Here is a 12,417-nt window from a genome sequence, read left to right as displayed (position 1 = left end):
GGTGCAGCACCATCTATAAATCCAAGTATGAATGATTGTTGGTTGGGTTGGTTTGATAATAAGAAGGTTTTAAGTTCGATTTCTAATGGGAGCGATTTATTTTCGTGCTTAGTTTGAGTTATGAATAACCTTGATTGATTTACCTCATTATGTTGAGATGGTCAGTTATGAACAATCTAAACTGATTTACCCATTGCAGACAACCTAGAGCGGTTTATTGGCATGCTTAGTTTCATCCATATGTGTGCATGGTGCACCCTCAAATAGATGAACTACAATTTTACTCGCAAGTTGTGTTTATGTAAATTCAAAGCGATAATCTTGAGCACGATTCTTTTGTATGGAAGATTGACTCTTCACTCTTATAAAAGTACGCTATGCTAAAGAGTTATAAATCAAACTTTTTTCAAATAAGAGTTAAAGTATACGTAGACAATTCGAACAGTATCTATAAATATTTTCAATCTCTACCAACTAGTGACTTGTGAACAAAAAGGGGGAATAATGAACATAATATAAATGGCTTTAGATTTGGGGTGAAAGCACATATCTCAATCTCTAAAAGCAATATGTATATATATAGTTATAAAATACAGTAATTTCCAGAAACATGAGAGCTACAACAATGTGACATCCTATTATACATATTTGGCCCTTTGCAAGCACACAAGATCAGTAGGGAAGTTGATCAACTAATCTGCATCTGCACTAAAATCAGGCTCTGGGGGTTTCTGCAGCTTCACCAACTCCCTGGCACTCTTAAGGTTGCGGTTCCTATGAACGCCGCGGAGAGCATTGGCCGCAAACTTCGAGGCCAAAAAGGTTGCGCGAATGCTGTAAGTACCACCGCTAGCTTGGCTACTGGCTTTAGCCAACTCCTCGGCTTCTTCCTCCTTTCTTTGAAGCTCCATGAGTTTCCTCTTGATGTAGCGGCGCCAAGCCGCTTGGATGAAACAGGCGGCCCAAGTCCGCCATTGCTGCGAGTAAAACCGGAAGGTGTGTTGAACCTGCCTGCTGTGGAGGCGTCTGAATTGGCTGGCGACGAATTTCAGCTCGTCAGCCGCCAGGGCGAAAGCCTCCACCTCGGTTAAAGCCTTCACTGTGCGAGTCGAGGATGGGAGATTGACGCCAGATTTGGGGTCTAGCGCCCACGTCAGGAGCTCCTCACCGCAAAAGTCTCCCTCTTTTAACAAACTACGGTTGAAAAACCCGCTTCTCCCGCCATCAGTTGTCACACTCTCAAGGCGACCCCGTATGATAAAGAGCATTTCATCAACTGGATCTCCTTCTCGAACAATGTATGTGTTCTCGATGTACAGGCAAGGTTTCAGGCGTTCACAAATGGCATCGAGCAATCTTTCATCCATATTCTCGAAGAGAGGAACCTACAAAATATCATCAAAAGAGATAATATTTGGAAAACATGTCTCAAATCAATATACAAGACGGCACAGTTGAGGAACACAAAAGTTCAGAAAATATTGCCGTAGAATGCAACAAAATCTATTCATCACTGATGATATACCCCACTGCCTTTCAACATGGAAAGGAACTAGGGGTATAAATTTACTAGATTTAAGAATTGAGGCAAAAAAATAAAAAAAATAAAAAAATAAAAAGTTACCCTCTTCACTAAAGCCAAGCAGAGATGACGTTTGATCTCCCTTCTGAGATCCTTTGGTAAACTTTGAACTATAGCCTCTTCATCCACTCCACGTGTTTCTAGCCACTTGTATTGATCGTAGCGCCTAACTCTCTCCCGGAGTTCTGGGGGGAGCAAGCGATGATGCATCCATTGCTCTGAGTCACGCCTTTTAACCCTCATCTCTTCTAGTCGGATGGTAAGAGACTGGAGATATGTCTGTAATAGAAAAGCACGGAATTTCTTAAAACAAGTATGCCATTTAGTTAAAATTTATTTTAACAATTAAAGTGTGTTGCATTTCATTATTTTTATGAACACTAAATATATCCTTTGTCTACATCTATTTTTATCAAAAAGTTGGATATTTCATTTTATTGAAGATAATATTTCGAACATGTCCAAAACAAGTCCATATTCCTAGTAAACTTAATAGTAAGGCAGCAATGATTCTGTAGGCCAAGTACAATTAGATTACCTGCATGTTGCCAATAAGTAATGCAAAGAGAATCAGACCAAATATGGCAAGTGCAATCGAGAATATGGACTCCCCGGGATATGTGCTAGTTTCAAGGCCCTGACCAAGTGTACTGCAAGAAGAACAACGAGAGTGAAGAAAGGACAATTTTTGGGAATATATCAGTTGACAGGATTGCTTTGTCATGTAGCCTTCAAAGATGTTCTAATATAGAGGTGGAATATAGGGCATGCCCAGAAACGAATCCCGCTTATACAGAAACAGACATAATACAATATATTTAAAATATATATATATATATATATATATATATATATATGATTAAAAATAAAGCAAAAAGGTTATACAATATTATGAGAGATAACCAACAACAGCGACAGTCTTTTCTTTTTTTTTTTTTTCTTTTTTTTTAAATAAAATAAAAAATTTAAAGACATGGGTATCCGGGTAGCATTTACCATAAGCCCAAGCTTACATTGCATGGTACATCCACATGATGTGGCAAATGGCATTAGCATTCAGGTTCAGCACAAGCGAACTTCATATTCATTTTTGTTTTATTGCATGCTCATTTGATCTAGCAAATGAATATAAATGCCAACTAAAATGAACACAAAGGTTGTCCATTGTATTGAATTGCAAGTATGGGAGCACGACAAACTAATTAGGCAGTCTGGTAGGTGGAGAACGAAAATACCTCAAATTCTGCAGTCCCCACCACAAACAGTAACAATATTTAGACAAGAACTTCATAGAGAAAACTATGCCAGATGATAGGGCACTCTTGAAAATTCCAAAATCAAAGGGTGGATTATCCCCAACTAGAGTGCACGATTCATTTAGAACTTTTTCGCTGAAACTGCTCCAAGTATCATTTCCTTTCATGAATTCATTGCCACAATACAAGAAATCAGTATCACATGTTGTTTTGTTATCATGACAAGCTTTTTGCCAACATGTATCATAGCGCTCCACAGATAACAAGTACCATAAAGCACCAACTACCTGCCGAAGAAAAAAAAAAAAAAAAAGCAGGAAAAGGTCATTTCTAGCTAGTGCATGGTTGCAAACCCACACTTGCTATTGTTTGAAAATAGAATAGATGCAAATATGAAACTTTCAAAAATCATTCATTTAGGCAAATGTAGAATTTTCTCTTTGGGCTAAGGATCTAAATCACACGGATATCATATGAATTGGAAAAACAAAAAGGTCGTGTCTGACTCTACACTAAGAGGTGATCCATAAATAGGTAACACACAAAATGCCAGAGACTCAACTTTGAAAGGAACATACTACTGTCACAGATCATCACAACAAATCAGCTTCTCTAGTAATGTGCTGCAATGCTGCTCCATATGCATTTATAAATGAATGAATCTTTTATATACTACAGCCCTATAGCAGTATAGCCATAGACATAGCAACTACAAAGAATTTATCAGAATGCCGATATGCATTGCACTTCATTTTAATGCATTGGGTAATAATAGAGCTAAGCAAAAACCTTATTATAATGTAATAAAGAAGAATAGCTTACATGACTAGCAAGCATGTACAACAGCAAGTAGCTCACAGCACCAGCCCATGCAGTTTCAGCAAAGACACCAGCAGTCCTTTTCAGTTCTGAAGTTAAGGGTAAAACTCGAACACACCTAGGCACATACTGGAACAAAATGATAAAAAGCAATGCCTGTTTTGTAGCTAGTACATCTGACCCTTTTGATCTCTGTAGAAATCTCCAGACTACAATCTGGAAAGATCCATGAAACAAAAACACTACCAGGTCAGAAGAAATAAAGGACGCAAGAAATCATTAGACGTCAAAAAGCACAATTTTATTAGCATTTCCTACATGTTGAGTAGAAAAAGAAGAAAATATGATATCACAAATGAGGAAATTGACAAAATTTTTGGCATATACAAAAGGAATTGAAAAAAAAAAAATAAAAAAATAAAAAAATTAAAAGTAGTTGCAAAAGGGCAAGTAGTGACTAGAAAGCTAACTTAGGTAAGCTAATACGGGGAACAACAAAGGGGATAGGGCATTTAGGAATTTTACTTGACTAAAACTCAAGCAATGAGGTAAAAACACTAGTTCTAGTTCTATGAAAGAATTGCATGCTATAGCCGCAATTTTACTGTTCTACAAACCTGAGGCAGAGGTAGCACCGCAAGAAAATCAATGATAAAATAGGTGCGCAGGTATCGTTTAGCAATTTGTCCAGGATCTATCACAAGCTCACCCCGACCAAAAACCCGAGATGATGGAGCAATATAAGCTGTGCGAAATTGAAGAGCCATATGAAAGAGATAGAAAGCATCGATAACTGTTCGCAACGTTGTCGCTATTATAGCCAACTTCCGATCTATCCCAAGACAATTTTTTTTATCATCAAAAACTGGAAGGTAGAAAAACAGAGGATCCACAGAGATGCCCAGGATACATGATATAACAAATAGCCTATTCCACAAAAGAAGGAATTTATCCTGAGGGTCAAATATCTTCTTGTCTGAAGCTTTAAGATCTTCAGGAAAAACAGCTCGAGACACACCAAAGCCCAGAGATCGACCAATTGACTTAAGACCTTCAGAACCTTTTCTCATTCCTTTCTTGAAAGAACTTGATGTACCTGTAGTTGTAGGACCAGCACGTTTTAAACCCTCAACACCGAAGCTACATTTGTTTGCTGCTACTGATGCTGCCGGTGAGGAAAGCCTGGAATCCAAGTCATCCAGCCTACATCCATAAAAGTACAAGCAATTAAATGGAAACCAATAAATAAAGCATGTTAAGGACACACACAATCTCTCCTAGACAGAATAAAGTTGGAGTACTGAGCCCTTGTTTTCAACTTTGTGTATATGCAAAGAGCAAAAGTTGCTTTACATCTCAACCAAATCTTATTTCCAATACATTTTGAGTTCGCTTCATGAATTCTGTTTGTCCATTTTCTTTTATTACTCCTAGAATTTCTTTACCTATACCATTTTAGCACTACTTTGAATCCCCGAGGTTTTTAACATACTTATCTTTCAGTGTTTTCCACTTTCAAACTCACCACGTAATTATTAGGTCAGGTACATTTTTATTCTATTATCTATTTCATTATACGAATATCAAACATTACATATTTTTTATTTTTACAAGAGCACTACTCATGGTCTTTGTTTAACTACTACTTCATGCTTAACCTTGCAATGTTTATACAGCTTCATAGAGTTTAATCTCCACTCCACACAAGCAAAGTTATAAACAAGCCCAGCCTAGCATGTTTCAGTTAGCTCAGTTAGCAATCAGGTTTGACATGGCTCATTTGGAAACTAAACACTTAACTCAAGCTCTGATTTACTAAAACACTAACAAACTTGAGCTTGGTGGGGTTCAGCTTGTTTGGTTTAGTTCCAATTTAAAACAAAGGTTCCTATATCAACATTCACCTATTCACAAGCACATTGTTCAATATGTGAATTAACAATACACAAAATAACTACAAATTCAATGTAAAAAAATTACTTTTTACCTAGTCACTTTTCTCTTTATATATTCAATGTGGATATTAATTAGGTGTCGGATGTAAGGCATATTTTAGGAGGCAAGAAAAAAAAATTAGAAAAATTAAAATTCTGGGAAGCATTTGTATAGTTGGCAAAAAAAAAAAAAGTATATGCATACATATTTATGCAACAGCACCTCCTAAATTGAACCTAGTACATGTTTGGCTCTTAAAGGAATGAGCATAAAATGATCGTTGGTTTGATTCCTTTAGTCATTATACCCATATGTGAATCAAGCCTAACAAGCTAAATCAAACCAAGCCTGCCAAGGCTAATAGATTGTTACCAGCTCTACACATGAGTAAGAAAATGGCTTATGTTTCTTCCATGTCAAAGGCAACCAAATGTAATCTTTTTTATTTTTTCCTAAAGCATGTACCCTCTCAAACCTAAGTCATAGGCTTTGGAAAACTCCAGCAATTAAAGCAGAAGAGGAAAAGTTACATCTCAAGATGTCTGCATACTAGAATACAACAGAAGATGAAAATTTTTATCTTCCAGCTACTACATCCCTTTCCATGTTAAACCAATATCTAGCACTGATTAAAATTCAATATTAACTATACAGTATACATCCCTGATATATTAGGATTCACTCAAGAATTATATGTTGTAATAATATCAAGAAGAAGAAGATAAATAAAGGTGGGAAAAAAAGAGAGCATAAAATGATATTCTATAGGATAACATATGCAGTGTGTTTGTAGTGTAGTGTTAATACCTTACAAACTTTTCCCGCTGTCCACCCAGATACTGAGACTTAGCACCACAATCGAACATATTGTACAATCATAAAACACATAAACCTACTGCAGTCAAACAGAAAGGTTAATGTTAGGGATCATAATCAGAAAAGGTAAGACATTGGCATTAATACTTCTTTGAATATACAAGGAAATTAGCAACAGCTACTTCTTTATCCTTTTCATGCTGCTTCAGCAGCCAGTGCAAAGAACTAATTAAAAGCGGGAATACAATAATGAAGAAAATAACTTTACCTAAACTTTGGTGACAATAACATTCATTGAAATTTCCTTATTTAATTAATATATCAGAGTTCACAGAAAGTAGGGAATATGTCACCAAATTGTCACATAGCCTTTAATATTAGTAAGTCAACTTTAAGAAAACACAAACAAATTATCAAAGGCTAGAGTGAGTTATTCATATCTCTAGACTCTAGCACTAAGAAGCTCAAAATTCAGGGTAGAAATTACTCAAATTAGTAACCCTTTCTTGTAAATTGCAATAAGGGGTTCCTTCTTTCTTATTTTCCTCTTTTCTTTTTCTTAAATATATTTTTCCTTAATTGCTTTTGCGACATGTCAAGGGAGAGGGGAAACAAGAACAGTTATTTTGGCGTGCTTTAACTAACAAAGCTGAAACAGAAGCACTCAGGCTCATTATAAAACCTTAACCCTTTTTGTTCACCTAGAACCTAACAAATTCATCACTTTTCAAGAGCCTCTAATAGAAAAGTCTAAAACTCCCAGTATTAAATGTTTACTAATCTGACTCCAAAGTCTCCGGATCCACCAGAAGATAGATATTCGAGGTTCCCACATATCACTACAAAAAACTCATTAAATTCCTATAAACTTGTGCATCTTGTGTATAACTGGTTATCAACTTAGGGCTTATTTTCCCAAAACTGATCCAAATCTTAATTTATTATTAGAGTTCTAGTTTTCCAGAAATGGAATACTGAAGCTGAACCTAAATTGAATAAAAATAAGTTATTTTTAAAATAACCCACTACGGCACTACCCCATAACTAATCTCCAATAATCTCAAAACCAACAGAAAGGGGGAAGCGGTAAATTTTATGAAATTTCACCAAACAACAGATCTTCTTTGAGCAATTCACAAGGAAAAGTGCATAGCTGAGCAGAAACTTCACATACACACCAAAAATTGTAAACACAACAGTAGCAGAAGAATCGGGTGACCATTAATTTGAAGATGGAACTAAAAACCAAGTTTTTCTTTTTCTTTTTACTTCTTCCAGAAATTCTCGTTTATTCTATTAGATCAGAGGGGTAAACTTACAAATTACAAGAAGAGGCAATGAGATGAGTCAATAGTGGGGAAGCGAGGTCGCCGGCGAGTGGGTCTGAGCTCCGGCGGGACGACGTGAGCGACGGATATGAAGTCAAAGTTTATCTGGAAGAGGTAATAGTATGGGTAGACAGGTTGGACCAAAGGGGGAAGAAACCAAGTGCGGAAGTAGGGTCAACTATACAACAGCAAGTTGCAAAATCCGATATTTTGTAATCTCTCTTGTTCATCAAATTTTGGGAAATTTGTGATTATTATATGCGTTTCTAGTTCCTGTGACCGTGAAATTTTGTTTCTTTCTTCTCTTTTTTTTTTTTCTTTTATTTTCTGAGTTAATATTCGATTACAGTAGTTTTATTCAATTTAGTTCTAAATGACTCTTTGTACTCAAATTAATCATCAACTTTAATAATTTTACACAATTTAATCATTTGTTAAAAATTTTGTTAATTGACGATTAGAAATAAGGTCATAATATTAATTTATCATCTTTATTCCATTTGGAATGATTCTTTATTCTTCCCCTCATTAAGCTCTATGCAAAAATGGAGATCTTCATCTACAAATTAACTTCAACCCTAAATAAAACCACTATAGTTGATGATTATATTTGGTATTTATTTATTTTTCTTTTTATTTATGTGATCTCAGCTTCTCCTAATTAATCTTAAACTCACAAGACCCCGTCTCTAAAGCTGCGGAGGTAAATTGTAAGTCGCGCAATTAATTTACCGGTCAGATCCTAGTTTTCAAGTGCGCACAAATGATCAAATTCAAACTTTCCATCAAATCCTAGTCTTCAAATGCGCACAAAGGATTTAATTCAAACATTCCAACATCCTTAGGCTTTTTCTTATACATATTTCCAGTGAGATTCGAACCCCACATTGCCGCTTCCAGTCTCGTTATGTTAATTGATTAGGTAATTTTTGTTTTGACAGGTTTATTTTATAAGTTATACCTTATTGTGAATAATTTTTCCAAATTATAAACGTGTATGCTTTTTTGTTCCTAAATTTGAAGTGTGATATTATTTTCTTTTAATAAAAATTATAAACAACATTGAGTCAAAGGAAAAACAAAAATTATTTGTTTATTTTAGAATGAATTGAACACTCTAACGTTATTATAAACCTTAATTGGTCATTATATTTGTCAATTGTCCCCCACCATTTAAAACAATTGTTTCTTTTTACCCTTTAATAAAATATCTCCCAATTGTACCTCATAAAACCTTAAATAGAATGATGATCAAAAACTAGCAAGACAGGTAGAAAATTCTATTGATCGAACTCTAAATGCTTCCACGAAACGTGATTTCTTGGAGCAATATTAGTGGTGAGAGATACATTGTTATTGCTGAAAAATGACTTCATCAATGGACATACCAAATCCTATATAAAAAGAAAAAGAATGAAAATATTGGCCCATTTGGTAAATAATCAGCTTATCAGCCAATTTTGGCTTATTTGACCACTATTAATTGTTTGGTTAATAAGTTTTTTGTAACTTCAAAATGCTAAAATTCAAAAGGCTACTCAAAGTAGTCTTTTCAATTAGCTTTTTGAGAAAAAAAAATTTATATCAAACAACTATCAGCCGATAGCTAATTTATCAAACTTCTTTCTACAATCAGCTAATATTATCAACAAATCATACCTTCTAACCCAAACAGCCAAACCAATCAGCTAACAGTCATTTACCAAACAGGGATTATCTAACTTTGTCAATAATGCCATCATAATAATAGTAACGAAGCTGAGTAGATAAAACACGATTTTGTATTTGGATAGTCATGAGTGATTCTTATTGACACAATGTAGTTCCTATGTGATTTGAGTTACACTTTCCACCAATTGTCACAATTTACTAAATTTTTTTATGTCATTACTCATTATATAGTGTTTAAAAATATAAATATAAAATTCAATCAATTTATGACTAATAACATATAGAGCAGAATAAAAGTGGACCATAAATTACAAGCACTAGCTAACTAATAATACTTAATTACTTCACGTATACTAGAAAATGGGAGAAAAAACTTTTATTTGTAGTTTATCTAAAATTGAGTAAATAATAATTGTATTAAAATAACTTACTTATATATGACCGAAATTCGATCTATGCATGCAATTAATTAAGTTCTCTAATAAAACAAAGTTGGCAATAGCAGTAGCAACAAAGCAAGACGGGCCGCCACAACCATCGGCGGCCCATCGTTGCTGTTAGCCTCCGGAGCTAGAGTAGGCGTCGGCACCGGAGGGGTGTGTTTGGGAGACAAAACCACGACCGCAAGCTTTTGTCCATTGTCGCAATGGCCATCTTGTCCGCTTATGAAGAAAATCGGCCCTGATCGCTCTAGCACAACCTCAGTGTTTCCGTTGCTGACGTAGGATTTTATAGGGTTTTTGGTGTTGCATTTCTTGTAGTCATCCTCATACACTTCCAGCACCGAGTCATTATTACATGGATACTTGAAAACTACACACATTACATCATAAATTTATCGAGAAAATATATAATTTATCAAATAATATTTTTATCAGTATTAAATAAATATGATTAGTTTTACAATAGAATATCATCCATGTGATTTACCAATAGTACTAATTAATCCAATTCACATACCAAGAATGTATCCGATATTGAATCGATTTTCGCCAGCCCAACGGTTGTACTCATCAGGAGATGAAGGGATCTTCCACCCTGATTGACCACCAACCACAAAATCCTTTGCCTCACACAAACCTGCAGCACTAAAAAACACAAGCCCTAAAGCCAAGCTTGAAGCCATTATCAAAGCCATTCTTTTCCCCTCTCTCTCTCTAGATATATAGTCGTACTGTCTCTCTCTCTATATCTATTTTCTTATAAGAGGGGAAACGGAAATGTTCTTAGTAATGGTAGGTGTGTGCCTTATGTTCACTTGGATATATGTTTCCCATTATATATAAGCTTTTGGCTTGGCTTGTGAGCATAGATGCGCTTCGGTATGTGGTTTGGGAGATTTTTTATTTTTATTTTTTATTTTTTTATTTATAAACCTGTACCATATTTAAATTAATCTTCGTTCGCATTGGTCGGACTCAATTAATGGACAAAATGCTGGTCATATTGTTTTTTTCCATAAAAGAACAGATTTTTGAACTCTCAACATATCTTAAGAAATGAAAGTGCATGGCCACACGTCAACCAAACTGTTTTGTTTTTATTTTTATTTTATTTTATTTTTAAATGGGAGGGGGGACCTAAAACCAAAACAAGGCAACAACTAAGTGTCCATCAAAACAAAGCGTTGTGTACAAACACCAATTTGGTCATAATCAACCCGATTTCTACAACTTGAGGCTAGTCAAACTCAATCCGGTCCGTCTTCTTAAAAAACACAAAGCTTAACCAGTTCATCTGCCACCTAATTTTGCTCACGATACACGTCAACCAAACTGATTAATAAGGATGTGTCTAAACTATTAGTTTAAGTTGTAATATAAAAACAATAATTAGCTTACAAACTATTGTGTAGAACTTCATGTTTTTAAGTGTTCATCGAATGGTGTGAGTCATATTTCTTCAGCTAACATTATTGATATAGTGTGATCATGATTTGTGTAATTTTTTGTTTGTATTTCTATTGTCTACTGTGTTAAAATATTTTTTTTTAAACAAAATAAAGAGCATTTTTATAGTGTTTATGTGACATTATAATATGCCTTGAAACTTGAAAGATATATATACTTTTTGCCTTTAAAGAAATTAAAAATAATAATAATAATTTACCGAGCATATATAATATGCACTTACAACAGCGTTACATATGATGACAATTATATGCTTTCAAAAAAAATATGATGACAATTATATACAATATATTATAGAATTTTCCTTTTTTTTTTTTTGAGAAAATTTTATAGAATTTTCTTAAAATTAGATTATTACTCCGTAATATAAGTGTGTGAGAACTTTCTATGGGGTTGTGAGGTTGTCCGAGGCTGCGGAGGGCCGGAGGCATGGCACTGCACATGATTGGCACGTGTGAGCAATGAAGCAGGTTATGAATTTTTTTTTAAATCTGAATTTAATTGGATTTTATTGTAATTATTATTTGGGTAATTGCCAATTAAATATATGAGCCGTTTCGAAGTTAATTTCTAAAACAAAATGGTATTGTAAAAACAATGCAGTAAGAATAAATTAATAATCCCCTTAATTAGCTTTTAACCCCATTTAATTGTCTTTTAATTGAATTTGAAGTAGTCAAAATGGTTATTTTACTTATTAATTTATGTTACCCGTGCGAGATTTAATAATTAAATAACATTTAAAGTAAAGAAGATGAAATAAATATTATATTTAATATGAAATAAATCGAAATAAAGAACGGAGTAACTAGAAAGATTGTTGTTATAATCACCCTTATTCTAGAGGGATCATCTAGAAAGCTATTTCGTTTTGTCTGTATTCAGACCAAAAGCTGACGTAGATGTTATGGGTAGAATTTTTTGAGAATTTTGTTCAGATCATAGATCTCGTAATTTACTCATTTCCATAAAGGAGCCGAATGAAACCAAAGTTTCATGCTCGGTTTTGAATTAGAGATGCTCAAAATACTGAATCGACGTCGACTATAACCCCTAGCCTTCCAAGCTAACGATGCGGATGTTATAATTATGATATGTTA

The 12,417-nt window shown here is 34.4% G+C and overlaps 2 protein-coding genes across 3 annotated transcripts; both read right to left on the bottom strand.

The window, feature by feature from the left end:
- Positions 1-498: 498 nt before the first annotated feature.
- Positions 499-7,958, bottom strand: LOC116001916 (probable cyclic nucleotide-gated ion channel 5). Of its 2 annotated transcripts, none has more exons than XM_031241874.1 (8): positions 7,728-7,958; positions 6,400-6,487; positions 4,275-4,860; positions 3,661-3,873; positions 2,818-3,125; positions 2,121-2,232; positions 1,625-1,861; positions 499-1,385 (listed from the first exon to the last, which is right to left on the bottom strand). In XM_031241874.1, the coding sequence occupies exons 2-8, from the start codon at positions 6,456-6,458 to the stop codon at positions 693-695; spliced, it is 2,208 nt and encodes a 735-aa protein (XP_031097734.1). In that variant the 5' UTR covers positions 6,459-6,487; positions 7,728-7,958; the 3' UTR covers positions 499-692. The 2 variants fall into 2 exon arrangements, with proteins under 2 accessions (XP_031097734.1, XP_031097735.1); XM_031241875.1 differs by having other exon boundaries at positions 6,400-6,484.
- A 1,927-nt stretch (positions 7,959-9,885) lies between these two features.
- Positions 9,886-10,545, bottom strand: LOC116002288 (early nodulin-like protein 1). Its single transcript, XM_031242391.1, has 2 exons — positions 10,368-10,545; positions 9,886-10,220 (listed from the first exon to the last, which is right to left on the bottom strand). Exons 1-2 carry the CDS (start codon positions 10,543-10,545, stop codon positions 9,886-9,888), a joined length of 513 nt encoding a protein of 170 aa, XP_031098251.1.
- Between the last annotated feature and the right edge of the window lie 1,872 nt (positions 10,546-12,417).

The sequence above is a fragment of the Ipomoea triloba genome, chromosome 13 (assembly GCF_003576645.1).
Source record: "Ipomoea triloba cultivar NCNSP0323 chromosome 13, ASM357664v1".
In the NCBI taxonomy this organism is placed as follows: domain Eukaryota; kingdom Viridiplantae; phylum Streptophyta; class Magnoliopsida; order Solanales; family Convolvulaceae; genus Ipomoea; species Ipomoea triloba.
Note: the sequence above shows the minus strand (reverse complement) of the source record. Positions and strands in the feature narration are given on the sequence as shown.